This window comes from Coenobita brevimanus, chromosome 50 (genome assembly GCF_032717465.1).
Source record: "Coenobita brevimanus isolate Jiangsu-jjx chromosome 50, ASM3271746v2, whole genome shotgun sequence".
In the NCBI taxonomy this organism is placed as follows: Eukaryota; Metazoa; Arthropoda; class Malacostraca; order Decapoda; family Coenobitidae; genus Coenobita; species Coenobita brevimanus.
This window is the reverse complement of record NC_137003.1, coordinates 51,487,500-51,506,605: the sequence shown is the minus strand read 5'-3', so window position 1 is coordinate 51,506,605 and position 19,106 is coordinate 51,487,500. Positions and strand designations below refer to the sequence as shown.

The 19,106-nt window shown below is 43.7% G+C and overlaps 1 protein-coding gene across 1 annotated transcript in view; it reads left to right on the top strand.

The window, feature by feature from the left end:
* LOC145399794 (dipeptidase 1-like) overlaps positions 1 to 19,106 on the top strand; it is a 406,473-nt gene that overhangs the window by 196,112 nt on the left and 191,255 nt on the right. The window contains exon 5 of the mRNA XM_080272342.1: positions 6,375 to 6,549. Within this exon, the coding sequence (XP_080128468.1) occupies positions 6,375 to 6,549 (175 nt within the window). The remainder of the gene's footprint in view (positions 1 to 6,374; positions 6,550 to 19,106) is intronic.

Here is a 19,106-nt window from a genome sequence, read left to right as displayed (position 1 = left end):
TGTGAGATCAGAAGGCCGAGAGGGAGAGAAGTGTTCACAAGAGTTATTGCTGAGGGGAGAATCTCCCGGGAGATTCTGGATGATTGCAGATAGAAGAAAATGGTGCACCTATATATAAAAGTAACGGTCATGTACTGAACCGTGGAAACTATGGACGAATGAAGTTAACAAGGCGCATGGCGAAGGTTCTCGAGCGAATAATGGATGAAAAGACAGAGAGAATTAATAGGGGGTAAGGATATACAATATGCATTTGTGAAGGAAAAAGGGACCTTGGACGCCATCTTCACAGTGATTCAGTTAAAAGAAAAGGTTTTAGATGGAAATTAGATCATTTATTATGGTTTTATGGGCATGGAGAAAGCATACACCACAGTACCTAGAGATGTCATAAATTGGTTTTGATGAGGAAAGGCGTAGCACAGAGGTTGGCACGGACTGTGAAGGGTGTGAACACATTAAAGGTCCTGTTCTACAGTAGGTGGGACAGGAGACTTTGTAGCATCTCTGTTTCGGCGATTTATTTTACATATTACATTTTTTTTTTTTCATGTTCTAGGTCACTGAGGTAAAATATGTCGGTGCCAGGAAATGTACATAATAAAGAAGAATGTCAAGGTGTAACAGTATAACAAATCGCTAAGTAAAATATTCTACAAAGCTTACAGTGCCATGTAAATTATGGCCCTAAGGATGACGGATTGTACAATGTATGGACATGGAAGTAGGACTACATCAGGGATCGACGCTGACCCCGTTACTGTTTGTGTTCGTAGCGGTTACCATGAGTGAAAACGCCAGACCTTCATTTCTCTTTATTTCCTCTCTCTCTCTCCCTCTCTCTCTCTTTCTCTCTCTCGTTCACTCTTCATCAGTGCTTTCATCACTGTCTGTGTACCTTTATCTTTTATCCTCTGATTCACTCTTCCATCCTTACTTTATCTTTCTATTCCTATGGCTCCTTCCTGCCTATACTCCACTCCTCTTCCTAAGTATCGTCATTTTATCTCCCTTCCTTCCTTCCTTTGTTGTTAGAGTTCTTTCCGTTTTACCCTTCGTTTCCCTTACTTTATTTCACCCTTATCCTTGATCTCTTTTCCTTCCCTTGTCTTTCTGTTCGCTAATTTTTTTCCTTCCTGTCCTTCACTACAGTTCCTTTCTCTCATGTTTTTTCATTATTTACCTTCCTTTGTTCTTCTATTTCTATGACTCTTTCCTCCCTATCATTCATTTCCTTTCTACCCATCATCCATCTCACTTATCTCTGTTTGCGTGTAAGTGAGAATTGGATTATGTGGATGATTTGGTGGTGAGAGCAGCGACTGAAGACCTGCTACAGAGTTGACTTATGGAATTACAAGCGAATCCACAGCACGGAGGACTAAAGAAGAATGCAAACTAGAAAGCACTCAGAGAGCACATACTGCCGCCAATGCCATTGCCATTAAAAAGAATCCGGATCTGGATCCGTGGATACAAGATCCGGATCCGGATCCTGCCCCAATTTTAATCAATTCCTTCTTAGTCCTTAGCCCATCTTTCCACAAAATTTCATTGCAATTAATGGAGAACTTTGGGAGATATTGTGTGAGATACTCCCCCTTATGTAACTATTTCTTCTTTGGCCCATGGCCCACCCTTCCACAAAATTTCATCAAAATCCGTTCTTAACCTTTTATAAGTAATCCAGGATCCGGATCCGTGGATATATGATTCGGATCCGGATCCGTGGATATAGGATCCAGATCCGGATCTTTCATCAATGCTTTCTTGGTTCAATGGCATTGGTGAAGGAATGCGCTCTCTGAGTGCTTTATAGGTTTTAAATACTTTTAGTATGCAAGATTAATCGCTGAGAAAGAGGCGTTGGGAAGTCTAAAATGCCACCTCTCTCTCCCTCTCTCTCTCTCTCACACACACACACACATATGAATGCATACACACCAGCCTTGTGCAACTGGCAACATATGAACCTGGAACAGCATCAGTGTGTAGCAGAGATCTATCATTTTGTAAACTTGACACTCTTGACACAATCACATGGTAGTCGGTGGCACTGACATGAACGAACGGTGTCAAATATGTGTTGAAATGACCAAGTGACTGTGATGTATGAACGTAACTGTGATGAGTGAACGTAACTGTGACGCATGAACGTGACTGTGATGCATGAACGTAACTGTGATGAATGAACGTAACTGTGATGCAAGAACGTAACAGTAATGCATGAACGTAACTGGGATGCATGAACGTAACTGTGATGCATGAACGTCGGAAAATGCAACTTGGCCTTCGCTTCACACAGTCACTGTACCAGGTTCATGTGTCGCCAACTGTACATCCAAGGACAGACATGTGTTCAGCTTGGATGGTTAGTATTAGTGCTGAAGTGGTGACATGCAAAGGTATGTGGAAGGTGAGAGGAGAGCTGGGCCTATGAGGGATATTATTAACCATACAAGCAGCCCAGATTCGGATAAATAAGACAAGGATATCATCTGCTACAGGTACATGATTATATTTTGGAACTACTGTTTGAGGAATGAGAAGATAATTGGGAGACATGATGAAAAATGGACCCCCCCATAAAAAAATAAAAAAATATTGAGATGAAGTGAGATACAAAGTGAATTAAAGATAGGAAAATGAGAAATACAAGATAAACGGAAATAGGGTACTAAGGCAAAGAGAGAGAGAGAGAGAGAGAGAGAGAGAGAGAGAGAGAGAGAGAGAGGAACAAAAGAAATCATATCGGAGGGCGAGTGAAAAACGAGAGGGGAAGAGAGAGAGAGAGAGAGAGAGAGAGAGAGAGAGAGAGAGAGAGAGAGAGAAGAGAGAGAGAGAGACCGAGAGAGAGAGAGAGAGAGAGAGAGAGAGAGAGAGAGAGAGAGAGAGAGAGAGAGAGAGAGAGAGAGAATGTCATACTGTCTAATCATACTTTCTCATCATCAAGAGTACTATCTGACTGATCATACTAATCATACTTTCTAATCATATGAAAGAATGTCATATCATGCTGTCCGCTCATATTATCTAGTCTTTCAGTCTAATAATACTATCCATTAATGTTTTCCAGTTACACTCTATGATAACATGGTGAAAACGTGAGCATTGAAAAGGTTACAGAATCGTATATATCACCGCACCTGGTCAACATCGTCAGGGGGTGGCAGGCGTGAAATAAAGATAACGTCCTCGAGCTGAATGGGAAAAAATTACAACACACACACACACACACACACACACACACACACCCATAATCGAGGGCCATGAATACCCCAATGATCGTGACCCCCAGCGGCCTATTATTTTTACGTCAGTGTCATGAATACATTGATGTCATTAGGGGAGATAATTCGTGACATAAAAACAGGCGGCCCATTACATTCATCAAACATCAGACCCGCGACCAAACACACAATGCCGCTTCCCTGCACTCACTAAAAATATTAATGATTCAGGGCGGCCGCATTACCCACATACGCTCACACATTCATCCATCCCTACCTACATTCATCAATCCCGCACATGTACCTTCACTTACATACTTATACATAGCTACTTACATGCATACGGACACGGTGGATAAGTACGTTGTCCCCTCCCCCCCTCTCTCTCTCACACACACCCACACACCCACACACACACACACACACACCCACACCCACACCCACACACCCACACACAGTTTCCTTGTACTGGCATGTTCTCACATGTCGCTATACTCGTACTGGTAAATTCTGCTACTGATAAAATACTGCTGTTAATAATATAATCTCAAGCTGTTTAATTCCTCAGTTACAATATACGGTAACAGTTCTCCATGCTTTCCGGATAGCCTTACACTACTATGCAGTTTTACTCATATCAGCGCAATCTACCGCAAAGAGAGAGAGAGAGAGAGAGAGAGAGAGAGAGAGAGAGAGAGAGAGAGAGAATTTTCTAACCATCTCCATACGAAAGATCTCCCCTAAGCTATATAAACTCGTCTGGAAGTAGCAAGATCAAAGTGAACGTCAAATGCACTGAAAGAGCTAATCTGATGGCAGCTAATGTTATTGTGAGGAATTTCTGTGCTGTCTCTCCTTATACAGTTGCTATATTTCCGCTTACCTCTCTCTCCTTTGCCCTGATCCTTCCAGTCTCCCCTCAACCTTCCACCTTTTACTGTTATCTCTTCTTTACCCTGATCCTTCCAATCTCTCTGTCACTTCTTCCACTGAGTATTGTTATCTTTCTTTCCTGACCCTGATCCCTCCAATCTCTCCTTAGTCTTTCCTCCAGCTACTGCTATCTCTCCTTTACTGTGATCTAATCTCTCCTCATGTCTCCTCCATGTTCTGTTATAGCCCCTTCCCTTCCCCTGTTCCCGCCAGTCTCACCGTTATCTCCCACCCAATCCTCCTCCGCTTCTCTTAAATTCTTACGATTGTATTCTTTACCTCTGTAGCACGAGGACAGCAAATTTATTTTGTCCTTGCTGCTGTGAAACGATTTTATTCATCAACATGAGGGCACCTTAGTAGTGAAGGGAATTAATGCAGGCCACAGCAAACCCCTCCAGTTAGAAAAGTAAGGCTAGACTACAACTGACGCCACTGTAGGAAAGCTGTTAATTTCTTCCTTGCGATGGTGTACTTAAAATTTAATCTTGCCATCTAGACGGCTTAATACATTTGATAGCTATACTTGTAACTGACACTTGTTCCTGATATATATACAATCGTCTCTTGACAGCGTAGTGAAATATAAAATCGTCAATCATGGGACTAAAGGAGAGTCATTTTAATCCTCCATCACTACAGTCGCTTCCCCAAACATCCAGTTCCTATTACAAAATATTCATGTTTTTAGTTTTCCGAGAAACAGGACGAATGGATAAAGGTGGATATTGTTCATGTAAGGGGAGGACATCACACCCCTTGACCCCTTTCTCCCTTGACCCCCCTGCCCTACTTCCCCTCCCGGCTGTGTTACTATTGTCCTCCCTGCTGCTGCCAGTCTCAGCTATATATCTTCCGCTCCACTCTCTCTCTCTCTCTCTTTCTCTCTCTCTCTCCTCCCTGCCCTTCGTCTCTTCATACTCCCTTCCTGCTCCCTCCTCCCTTTCCATTATCTCTTCTGCGCTCCAGTTCCCGTCAACCCTCTTTATAGGCCTTGTTCTTAACGCCTCTCTTGCTTCATCCCTCTCCTTCATTCCTCCTCCATCCCGTCTACCTCCCCAGCATCTGCCCTGGAGTCTTTTCTGTTCCACGTGATATTTTCTCTTTTCATCTACATACACAGAGATACACAGATTTTACGAACCATATGACCCTTAATAATAAACGAAGGGCTTACTGAATATTAACCCCCTGGGAACAGAAGGGCATATCAGATCTATGTGTTAGTATTATTATCTTCTGGCGGACAAAACTTTATCGTCGTCATCGTAAAGAGTAACCTGGCAATTTTTTGTAACTCTTAAGTACAAAACGTCTTTCCTAAATTGGCTAAAATCGTCCAGTAATGACGATAAAGAAATATTCATGCGACACTTCACATTTTTCATGCTACCATGACACGATTTTATTTAGTCTATGAGAGACACGTGAAAGCTGTTGTCGTTATTGCTAAACCCCAACCTGCCTAGCCGAGCAACTCCGTCCATCACATTCTAACTGCTTTTGTGGGACCTTCCTAGAGGCACAGTGCAATACATACACCTCTTAGGGAACCGGAGCTCCTGCACCTTACCAGAGAGGGACCAGGGTCCATCTTCATGATGAAGAGCAGAAATGTGGCTGCCAGGTGGACGTTGCAGCTGCTCCAACAGCGGTGCACAGCACCACTATATGTGGGCTCCTCGTCGGTGCTACACTTGAAGTAAAGGAGTTAATGTAAAAAGTCCATTGCAAGGTGACTAAATTGCGTAGCTGTACCTATAATTTATATACTGTATTATAATAGTGAAATTATCAAGAAAAGGAAGGCAAAGCAGAATGCCTTCTTACTCATCCCGTACCCTGTTCCTGGTGGTGCATTGGTTAGCATGTTCAATTCGCAATCTGAGTTCGATTCTCGGGTCAGTCGGGTTTTCAGTCAATGGTTGTTCTCCCCTCGTCCATGTTCCCCTGTAGTGCAAATGATGACCTGGATATAAGATCGACTGTTGTAGGTCGCACTATAAGAGAAGACTGGAACGGCTATAAATAAATAAATAAATGAATGATAAAAGATTACTTACCTTAATGATCCTTGTGCAGTCGGTAGGTATTAATTCCAGCCCTTCTTCTACTACGGATCTCTCCGTGTCTTCTCCATTACCCTCCACTCTCTCCATCACCTCTTTCTTTAGTCTTTCCCTCACCCGTCTCCTCTTTCCTCCCGTACAGGTGTGGAGGTGCCGGTGCAGGTGTGGGGTGGTGTGTGCCTGGTGTTGGTGTTGGCAGGGGTGGCAGGGGTGGGGGTGTCCGTGCCCTTAGCCCTCAGAGTCGACCCTAACGCCGGCTTCCACGAGAGAGTTGCCACCGCCAAGACCATTCTTAGGGACACGCCGCTCCTCGATGGGTGAGTACAGCATGGAGGATCCCGCATGATTTTGGGGATAGAATGATTCCTTCCACTGATAAAAAGGCTAGATGTATTCCTGCACAGTTGATACCTTCCTTCCACTGGTAACTATTCTTCAGGGTTCAGTCGTGACCCCTATCCTTCATGAAATTCTAGGACCATAATATATACACTACAGGACAAGCAGCTGCTCGATGGCTGAGGACACGCTGGGGGAGTGTGGAAAGGGATGGATTTGGACTAGAGCCATACTTCCATAGTTCTAACCATCCATCTTCAGCAACAAACATCCTTCCATATTTTCAAGGTTCAAGGATCATTACAATCAGATTATCCTGCAGTTGTAACAATGCATAATTTTCGGCTTACTGATACCACCAGTGGAAGAAAAATCATCCATATATTTCCACCAAACATCATTCACGAACTGCTTCATGAGAGAGCTACAGAAGGGAGGGGGGAGACAGGGATGAGGAAATCTAGTCTGGAAAGCTTGAATTCCTTCTTATGCAAAATCATCTGCTGGTGCGCTGAACAACACTTGATTTATTTTTCTACACAAAAATACTGCAAATTTACGTCTAGCACACTCCTCATTAGGTTCAAGAATCGCGACATGCAGACCAGTTTTTTTCGTGGTACAACGGCAGTTACAACAAGAGCAATCCTTTGAAACTAGAGATCGTCACAACTAGAACTATTCTTTCATGGGTAGAATCATTATTATGGGTTGGGTGGTCACCAGGCAATGGTCCTGGCGACGGAGCCCTGCCCCCGTAGCACTCTATTTCCAAACAAAGCTGCTGTAAACGTACAGTTGTAGCTCTTCTTTGTTTCTACTAGAGCAATTTATTTACGACTTCTGTATCTCCCTTCGCCTCACACCACCATCAACTATATAATTCATCCTCACCCCTCTCCTCCTCCCTTCTGAACCTCTCCCTCTCCTTCTCTCTCGGGACAGGCCCAGAAGACAGAGGGGCTTGTGAGGCTAAGCTGTCATTCTGTCACCCGGCGTCTTATACAACAGACGGTAAATGTACGTGACACAACACACCTCTACAATATTTACGAAGCCAGTGAGAAACGAAAATAAGAAGAGACGATTATCGACCTTTGGGGCAGATATAACAAAAGAGATGCTTCAGACCGAGTAAGGGGAAATTTCCTCCTTCTTCTTCTCCGTCTTCTCCTCCTGCTCATCATCATCATCACACTAGTGTAAGCTGTGTGGAAATGCTGGATGGAAGAGACACAGGTTAGAGCTTGAATTTTTTATTTTCTCCAACGCTTTGGGCTACACAGAACCCAAGTTCAGTGAGTCGGAATATGAAGTGACAGTGCCGAAACATTTCTGTCCCTGGAAATTCCCTCCCCCTTCTTGTACCTCAGCCTGATTGGCTACCTTCAGAGAGATGCCGGTTTCCTACCCCGCCCCTGAATGAGCTGAGTGGACTAAACAAACGAAGTTGTCAAACCGATTCGCTTATGATGTGGGTGGGGATGAAATACCAACACCACCATTATCATCATCATCATCATCATTAATCGGTACTCTCACTCATGTATGTAACTGATCAGCTCTAGAACTGCCTTTCTCAGCTTGTCTTTCCCACCGACATCGCATCTTTTAAATGCACTTTGTCCACGAAATGTAAGGATTTTAATAAGGCTTTCCTTACCTCGATTTCCTTTATAAGGGGCCAGTTTTACAAACTTCCATCCTTGGTTTCTTCCTTTTATGCACGTAAGAATATCTTCCTCGAAATACCACACTTTCTCTACTATGAATGCACTTAGATATTTAATTCAAATTAAAACCAGACGATTTTCTTTAGCTAAGGGATATTCTAGAAAAGGTTATTTCATACAGATATCCACGGCCTTGTGTAGCAAACTGGGTAATGATGATGATGATGATGATGATGATGATGATGATGATGATGATGATGATGATGATGATGATGATGATGATTGAAGGCGTCAAGCAAAATGTAGTAGGCAGGAAGACCCAGAAAGCTAGAACAAATTGGAATCAATATCCCTTTCCTTCCCTTTATCCCCCCTCCCATCTCTCTCTCTCTCTCTCTCTCTCTCTCTCTCTGTATTCACTGCAAGACACAATATATTCTAGTCTGGCCAGTGCGGACGGGCAGTACATATTGGAAAGAGGGAGCTACAGAAAGATACCCCCCAAAAAAGGGTTGTCATAAAATACTAGAGTTTATGAACCACCTGTTGCCTGCCGCGTGCCTCTCCGGTGACAAATATTACCAATCCATCCAACACCTGGTCTGGCCGCGTGATTTATGTATGGCTGGCGGCTGCACGATACATATATGCTGTCGTTCTAGAAATTATTAACACTGAAACGTAACAGGATAGTACACAAGAACGTAGCATCAGAGAGTAAAGGCATGACATAAGAACAAGACCGTAAGAGCTTTTGAATTTAAGAACATTATACAATAAGAACTACAGAACGTTAAAACATAAGACCATAAGGACTTTTGAACATCAGAGCACTGAACATAAGAACATTATAACTTTTGAACATAAGACCATAAGACCACACGAACTTTTGAAAATTAGAACATAAGAACGTAAGAACTTTTGAATATTACAACACAGGACCATAAGAACTTTTGAACATTAGAACGTAAGAACATAAGAAGGGATGATAAATGCAGAAGGTCAGTTGGTCGTTACTAGGCTGTCCTTTTTAACTAGGTAACAGAACAAAGATAGTAAAGCAAAAGGTGCTCTTCCACTCATCACATTCTCCAGCCGAAACTGGTGCGAAAAACTGTGAAGGACGGCATCCAAGGTAGAACAACTAGCACAGAAATTTTACAGGCAAAGTCAAAGCAAAACGAAAGATAAATAAACTCTCACTGTTATGAACCCTGAATAACTGGAACCAAAGACTGAAACTTTTAACCCTTTCAGTGGTTCGTAATCAGTGGCACATACAACATTATACTCTTTTCACTTTCACTTGGCCTAAAATTATCTTACCTTCATTGTGAATGCTGAGCTGTAACGACGAAAAGTCGTTAAAAAAAAGTTGCAGAGCCATATTGTTATCTTTTTCTGCCAAAGAGCTATGGGAAAAATAAGTTGCCAATGAATGAAAATCTGGGCTAAGTTAAGGTAAAAGGAATGTACTGAAGAATCTGAACATTTACAGTGGTGAGCGGCAAGATGAAAAATATTAGCAAAATACTTACCGACGGAACAACAAAATGAATAATATCGGATCAGAAACGCAATGAGATCTGTGTTCCAAGTACCCTGGTCTCCCTTACCTTCTTCCTTCAGTCAGCCTGGGACAAACTGGAAAGAAGGGTGGGATGGGGAAGGAAGCCTGGGACAAAGTGGAAAGAAGGATGGCGAAGAGTGAAGGGGGAAGGGAAAGTGGGAGGGGGAGGGTGGAAAGGGGAAAGGTACGGGTGAGAAGAGGAAAGGGGAGAGAGGAAGAAAAAAAAAGGAGACGAGGAAGGAAGAGAAATGAAAGGAAAATGAGACGTGGAAAGGGTAGCGGAAAAGGACCGGAAGTGGTAAGGGAAAAAGGCAGAGAAAGAGGGAAAGGGAAGGGAGAGGGGGGAAGGTGGTTAAGAGAAAGGGTGATTGATTGACCGATTTGATGATGAAAAATATTCATGGCGCGTAACAGCAAGGAGGAGGAGGAGGAGGAGGAGGGGAAGGGGAGGGAAGGGAGGAGGAAAGAAAAATGGCGAAAGAGGAAGAAGCTGGGGGTAGTGGTGGGTGAAGGAAGGGGGAAAGGGAAGTTGTAAGGAAAGGGGAATACATTATACAGAGGAAAGTAAATAGCAACAGACCTATTGGTACTCTCGAGGCTGCTTGTTTCAGGATAGATTATAACTAACGCAATTATTCTGTCTGTCAAAGATAAGGATAGGAAACAGGAAGGCTCCCTCCCACCCACAAAACCTTCCAGAGGAAGCAGGCAGGAAGTAGTGAGAAGGAATCCCATGCAGCACAGAAAAGGTGTCATGGAAATTTCATAGGAATGGATGAAAGGAATCCTTATTCAAGTCAAAGTAAGGAACATGACGCTATTGCTCTATGACTACAACACGCCCTCCATATTATCAACTGCAAGAAATCTTAAATAATAACCGTATTATTCAGAAGTGACCATGCTTAGCTACGGATCAGAAGACAAATACTTATCCAGGCGGCTTTTAAATGTATCACGCTTAACCACATACGAAGGCGGTTTGTTCTTTATATTTACAACCTTTCTGAAGAAGAAGTGCTTAGCCTCATGTAAGCAGAAACGCTTACCAACGATTTTAAGTCCACTGCTTCAAGTATAATATGACTAATCTACTGTGAAGTACTTTTCAATAGCCATTATCATGTCCTTTGAAGAATTTGTATACTTGAACTAATCCCTCCGTAGTCTGTGGTTAGTTAGGGTAAAAGGATTCAGCTCTTCTAATTGTTCCTCACATGGTTTACTCCCAAGTTTCTCCCTATCTTTTTTGCAATACGGTGACCAGGACTGGACGCAATACTCGAAGTGCGGGCATACTAAGGAATTATGCATAGTGAGGATGATATTTTCTGATTTATATTCGAATGCTAATGGTAGGTGGGGACGTTCACCAGCCACTCACTTGATGTAGTGCTGCGCTCAGGTGTCTGCCCTTTCCTCCTCTCCTTTCTTCTTTCCTTCCTTCTTCTTCTGTCTTTCTTTACTTCATTCTTTCCTCGTCCTTATGCCTACGGGTGACTTTACACTCCCTCTTTTGTCTGTCTTTCCTTCATTCTTTCCTGTTCCTTCTGCCTACAGGTGACTCTACACTGAGTAACAAGCCCAATGGTTTCCTGTACACCAGGAAACCATTTACTACGCCGGGTGGTGACCATATAACAAAATTATGGTGCCTGGTGGTTTAGTGGGTAATTGTTGCACTCCAGTCGGATTTAGCCAGTGAAAGATTATATCCAAGGGATGGTTGGCGTTATTGCTCACGTAATGCCACTCAGGGATGAGTGAGGCTGGCCACTCTCATCTTAAGTCAGGACCAACCTGCCTAGCCTTGGGCTCCTACGCTCCTCATGGGGCAACGTATGATGATGATGATGATGATGATGATATTCGAATGCTCTACCTATAAATCAATCAATCTATTGGCTTTTTTCATTGTTGATGCTGAATGACTGTCCAGGTGGATGATAAATAAATCCAGTGTGATTTTATAACGCGACTCATTTCTAAGTTGATGGTAAAATAATAATGTCGAAGTTTCCATTAGATGGCTTGGCAGTTATGACTGGATAGATTCCTGCTCTATCCTTCCTTTCACTACTGAAAATGTGATAGCCTGGTCAATTAAACTTTACAAGAAAATCTCTTTGCTTAATATTTATCCACGATTCTGTTGTACCAAACACATCATAATCTTCAGGAAAGACATGAGCCTCTAAATCAGAAAATTGATTATGCAGACTGCACCTGTTTACAAGATGAGCTTTAATGTGCTTTCCTCTCTGATGTGGGGAGCTTAAGTTATCTATAGTTTAATCAAGCTGTATGATATCTACATTGCTTGGTGCGTTCACCTCCCGTGATGATTGCTTTCTCGCCAGAAAAACATACTGCGTCACTGAGCAAACAACCGAGATAGGCAGAACCAACAGCATTCAAGCGTGGTCCATCATTCGAAAATAGAGTTCGCTGCTCGTAAAAGTGGTTCCATGTGTCAATGAACTCAAGCCTTCCTGCAAGCCAAGTGCTATTTATACTGAAAGCTTTACTGACAAAGACATTCCCTGGATCGGTCCTTAGGAGTATGCCTAAAATTAAAATGTTGTTAGTTTTCTGCTTGTAGTGCCGGATCATCTTTCTGTATTTCTCCATCAGCTCCTCTGAAAGGGTTCGTACAACATCGTTGGTATCTGTATGAATAACTAACAAGGCTATCATTCGCTGCGTTCTCAAAGGCGGCATCCACGGGTAAGAGTGAGGAGAGAAAAGGTGAGGAGAGGGCAAGGTGGAAGGATGAAAGAGTACAGGGGGGGAGGGGGAAGAATGATGATGTGAAGTGAAGTGGTAGGAGAGTGTGATGAGAGGAAGGGAGGAAAGAGGAGGGGGAAGACAGCATGGGAAGAGGAGGGCGGGAAAGGGGTATGGGAAGGGAAGGAGAGGGAAAAGGGCGAGTGGAAGGGGGAAATGAGCAATAAAATGTGGGGGTGAGGATAGAATGAGAGATAGAATGTGGAGGTGGGGGAAGAATGACAGAGAGAATGTGGGGGTGGGGACAGAATGAGAGAGTGAATGTGGGGGTGGGGAAGAAGTTGAAGAGGTAAAATAGGAAGAGATGTAGTGAGGGTGGAGGAATGGGTAAATGAAAGGAAAGGTGAGAAGGGAGAGGAAGAGATGAGGGGTCTTTCCTATACTCTCCCTTCTTCCTTTCCCTGCTCCATCTCATACATTATTGATTTTTTTTCTCTCATCCTCCTTCCTTCCCTCATTTTTCATCGTTTCCTCCTTTCTTACATCCCGTTTCCCTCCTTCCTTTTCTCCTTGCCTTCCCTCATCCTTCATTCTATACCCCGCCCATTCATCAGGTAATTCTCTCTCTCTCTCTCTCTCTCTCTCTCTCTCTCTCTATCCCTCCCTCTCCGGACTCTGGCCACTCAACATAAAGAATAAATGTACTTTTTCGCGATTATGAGGGGAGACCACCAGCAGCCAGGTTCCCACGCCCACCCTCACCAGCCTCCACTCCCCTCACCCCCTCCCCTCTCCCACCCACCGCTACACCCCTCACCCTTCACCCCCGCCTTCACCTCTCCTCGTCCCCTCCCTCTGCCCACACCTCTTTAGCCTAACCACATTACCCCGGAGCATGGCCTGGTTGAGGGCAAACAGTATTCTGGTGATGTGTATTTTCCTTAACATAGTCACATACACTTCCCTCGTCTCACTTCCCCTCTCACACACCCTCCTTTCCCTCATCTTCCTGCCCGTTTTTCGCCCCCTTTCACACCCTCCTTTCTCTCCCCTTCCTTCCTCGCTCCCTTCCACTCACACACTCATTTCACTATCCTCGCTCTTTCCTTCCCTCTAACACATTCATTTCATCGACCTAACTTTCTCCCTCTCTCCTTCTCACACTCTTCTTACGCTTTCCTTTATCCCACCATTTCGCACTCCTTTTTCATCCCTCTCCTTGCTCTCCAATCTCTGTCTGTCTGTCTCCTCACCACCGCTCTTCCTTTTTTCCCTCCCTCTCTCTCTCATATCTTCCTTTTTTCTCCTTTCATGCACTGCTATCTCTCTCCCTCCTCAACCTCTCACAGCTTCTCTCCCCTTCTTGTTCTCTCCCCCTCACACCTCTCTTCACCCCTCCTGCTCCCCAGTCTCCTTCTCTCCCTCGAGTCCTCTCACTCCCTCCCTTCCTCCATTCTCTCCTCCTCCTATTTATAATCCCTCCTTCATCTCTTGTTATTTCTCTTTTCTTCCCTGGCCTTGTTCCTCCCTCTTTCCTTCCTTCACTTTCCTCTCATTTCTTATTTTTCTTCCTTCTTTCTCCTCTCACACTCGCTCGACAATGGAGAAAGGAGAGAGAGAACTAAGAGGAAACTGGATAGACTGCAGAGAGAGAGAGAGAGAGAGAGAGAGAGAGAGAGAGAGAGAATCACAACAAATGACGGAGATAAGACGAACGAGGAAGGAAAAGCATTAGCCCAGAAGAATGATGGGAAGAGCATTACGAGAGAGAGAGAGAGAGAGAGAGAGAGAGAGAGAGAGAGAGAGAGAGAGAGAGAGAGAGAGAGAGAGAGAGAGAAAGTGTTATAGCGGGCATCACTTTTTGGGTTCTATGTCAAATCTGGATATTATTTGATATATTCCAATATGCCTTTTAGTTTCCTTTTACTCTTCGTACCATTTTTATTTTTTCTCTATCTTTTGTATTCCTTCACGTCCTTTTGGTTACTCCTTAAATCTCGTTCAGTTTACGTATTTTTCTCGCTTCATTACTGTTATTTCAAGAGGAGTGTACTGGGATTGGGACAGGTTTTTCGGAAAGGCTGGGTAAAACACAGATATTAATAATGCCCCCAGTACAAAGGGACTCTCCTAACTAGATTAACATCGTGTGGTAACTGCACGAATAAAATATAAAATACCTCATCAGAGTGAATCAATGGGTATTTGTTGCACCTTTATTGATTTTTCACCTTAAATTACCTCTCTCTCTCTCTCTCTCTCTCTCTCTCTCTCTTTCTTATAGTACCAGCGTTTGCCCGCAAAAATTTGCGAAAACCAAAGTCTTTCCATCAAAAAAATGTGTGCTAATACCATTATCTTTGTTTCCATACCGTTACTTAGCCCACAATGACCAATTCCGATCATCTGATTGGTCTTTTCTTTAAAACCGCACATTAACCCTTTCATGGCCGGAAAAGATCAATCATTTCATTCCCGCTAACGTTATTTTCTTTTCGGGGAAGATGGGTGCAGGAACTGAGAATGCTAATATTTTTCTCAATCTTTTCCTGCATTCTGTCAGTAAATTTTCATTAAACACTATCTCTTCAAAACGTAATTCAAAAGAGGAAAGCCGTGTAAGAACAAAAATTTTCTCAGTGATGAAAATATTCCACCGAATGCTGACTGACGGAACTGTGATTTTGAGGCAGCATATGTGCGAGTACCATTTTTTCGCTATAACTGTGTGTGTGTGTGTGTGTGTGTGTGTGTGTGTGTGTGTGTGTGTGTGTGTGTGTGTGTGTGTGTGTGTGTGTGTGTGTGTGTGTGTGTGTGTGTGTGTGTGTGTGTGTGTGTGTGTGTGTGTGTGTGTGAGTTCATATGAGCGCAGTATGAGCTTGGTCTTTCCTCCCTAACGTGAATACTCTCGTAACTCAGCCTGTCCCTCGTAACTCATATGCCCCTTCTCCTCCTCCTCCTTCTCTGTCTCTCTCTCTGTCTGTCTGTCTGTCTGTCTCTCTCTCTCTCTCTCTCTCTCTCTCTCCAGAACTATCCCTTCTCCCTCCCGTCCTATTTTCTCGCATTCCCATCCTTTACACACACACCATGAACTCATACCCTCTACACGCCCTCCTAGCTCCCTAACATACATACATACTTACAAACATACATACATTCATACTTAAACACATACATATATACAGAACTACGTGCCGTCTTTAACTCATGGCCTTAGTTTCCTCTCCTGTCTCGCTCTTTCCTAGCACAACATCGTCTATTTTCTGTATTTTAAATCCTTACAACGAGCACTGTTTTAAAGAAGGCATAACAAAACAGTATTCATTAACTCCTTCACTACCAGATATTTCTCCCGAAGCTGAATAATATAATCTTTTAGCAGCAACAATATACTGAAAGGGTGAGAATCGTAGTCTCGGTTTATCTATTTTTACCTCTTCGTGTTTGTTCTCAGAGCTCTTATCTTCCTCCCTGTCATCCTCCCTTTCTCCTCTTTCATATCTCTCTCTTCTTCCTTCACCTTGTACTGGGTTTAATTCGTCTCACGTTTCCATTCGTCATCATTTTTCCTCCTACTTCACCTTCCTTTCTTCAACGTCTCTCCCACCATCGTCTTCCCTCCTTCCCTCACCTACTTTCCCTCTCGCCTCCTCTCCCTCCCTCCCCTTCTCACGCTCCCTTACCTTTCCTCTCCTTCCCTCACCTTGCCTCCCCCCTTCATCTTTACTCCAGTCTTCATTTTTTCTCCTCCCTCATCTCATTTCCTTCCCTCAACTCCTCTTCCTCCTCATGTTCTCCCCTCCCGTCCTCTCTCTCTCTCTCTCTCTCCCCCTATCCCCTGTAATGCGTGTTGGGTGAGACATCTTCCCTTTGTTAAGTCTCCCTGCTCACACACAGGTAACTCTCTCCCCCCTTACTGTCCTCCTATATCTTCTTGCCTACCCAACCGGCGAGGTGCTGTCTGCCACAAGGGGGCGTCGGTTCCCTACGAAGAGTAGCCTATATTTTTGTGTAGGATAGTCCCACCGAAGCAGTTGCTTGCCTGTGGTCGACAAGCCTGATCAGCCAGACAGACCGGGTAAGGCAACAACAACAACAACTTCATCTCTCTTCGCTCCTTCCGCCTCATCTCGTCCTTCTTCCTCTCCTTTAGTTCCATCAAATTCCCTTTTCTTTCCTTTCGTCATATACCTGTCCTTTCGTCTCACGACTCCTCTCTCTTTTCTTTACCCATCCCCCTCTACCCTCTCCTCTCTTCTCTCTCCCCTTCATCCTTCACTTCTCTTCCTGTCTCTTCCTCATCTCCGTGCTCCCCTTACCTTACTTCCCCCTCCGCCTCCTTTCTTCACTTTCCTTCACCCTTCCACTTTCTCGTCTAATCCCTCCATTTCCTCTCCTTACACCCCTTCTCCACTCATCTCACATCTCTTCCCTCACCTCATCTCATCTCGGACGGCTATCCACCTTTCCTTCCGTCAAACTCCATTTTAATTCTCTTTCCTCACCGTCCTTCTCTCAGTCACCTCTCATCATCATTAATTTACTTTAGCCTTCTCTCACTCACTTTCTTTGACTTTCACCCTGGATTTTCACGTTTTCCTGCACAGTAATCGTTTCTCATCACGTATTTCCCTACGCAGTTCAGTATGAGATTCTCTTTAATTTAATCTAACTACCTGCAGACCATTTTTACCTTCTGAAGAGAGATACTTCGTGGGGAGACAGAAGTAAATGCTCTTAACCAGGTCTCAGACGATGATGCATATATTTTTTTCTCTACACTACCTCCAGGCGATTTTATTCAGCTGTGGAGTGACTCTTGGAACAGCAGTGATCAATATATACCCGCCATTAACCTTCAGTACTAGAGGTCCTTCATGTATTAACTAAACTCGTCTGGAGTTCACCCCTCCCCCTAAAAATGCCAAGTACGCCATCAATTAGAAGGGGTTAACATCGTCTGCAGGACTGTCTCATTCTCTGCTAAATTCTGCCTACCACCATACCATTACGTTTTCAGTTTAGGAGAGAACCATCGTGACCACGGGTTTAAACTCTCTCTCTCTCTCTCTCTCTCTCATCCCGCCCATTCTTTCACAGCTTTCCATTCTGTTCCCATCGCCCCTTCATTCAGTGTCTTTTAAGCCCTTCCTTCCATCTCTCAATCCCCTCCACTATCTGCGCCCCTCCCCTCTTTGTGTGTGTGTGTGTATGTGTGTGTATTTAACACACACACACACACACACACACACACACACACACACACACACACACACACACACGCACGCACGCGCGCGCGCGCACGCGCGCAAAAGCACTTGGATATTCAGGTCGTAAGCACTTAGTATACACATACTCGTACACACTGAGAATTTGTGCTCTACTGTATTATCAAAATTAACGGTAATTACTTGTGTGTTAGTGTGTTTGTGTGTGTGACAGTGCGCGTGTATATATATAAATAAATAATAAATAAATAAATATATATATATATATATATATATATATATATATATATACATATATATACTGTATGTGTGAGAGAGAGAGAGAGAGAGAGAGAGAGAGAGAGAGAGAGAGAGAGAGAGAGAAACCAAACTAAACAGGCCTTACCCAGCTGGATGTGAATGGGCCTAATTGGACCTAAATTATTCTGCAATTCTGGGCACTGACCTGATGTTACCTGACTAAATGCACATGACTTTGGTGTTCTACATCTGACCTGAAGCGGCAGTCATGAGCTGCAATGGTACTGACTCATCCTGAATATTAAACGCATGGATGTCTCTTCTGTTTATTCCTGACGTCTCTTGACGATCTTACTCAGCTGAGGATAAACACTCTGAGCTGGAGGGGTGTTGGAATGGCACCGATAAACCCTGTCAATACGAGAGTCCTTTGCTATATTGAATTAAATAGTTTGGCGACTGCACAAGGAACTAGGGAGGACATCATCCATATTGAAATTCTTACGTGATGTTGGTGGTCCAGATTAGATGTAATGGATCTGATTGGCTATGGGAAATCTGGGTGGCCATGGCTAAGTGGAATGGAATGACTCTGTGCTGACCTACACCCTATCCGACTGATAACACATATTCAAGAGTATTTTTGCTGCCTCCAGATGATTTGTTTAAAACTCCGGTAAACCCACTCGTGGCAAGGAGGCTAGAAACATTATACATTAACCCAGTGACAACCTGATTTATCTCCCTGCGCTGAATGAAATCGAATGGAGGCAAGAAGAATAAAAAAATACGTCTTTGGCTTGAAGGGTTTACTGAACGGAAAATGATCTGAATGGATAAATATGGGTTGAAGGCCCTAATCTGACGCTACTAGACCAAACAAGTGACCTAACTAATCATGACCTGACAAAAAATGATCTAGCTGCTCTGACTGGGAGTGAACACGGCTACTGTGACCCAAGACAATGTATGTAACAGTACCTAACTGGTCTCATCTGAACAGTGGACTAATTCCTATTTAATTCACACTGGAAAATCATATGCCAGATCGACTTTTTATCCCATGACAAATGACGCTCTGCTGGCCGACCCTTATG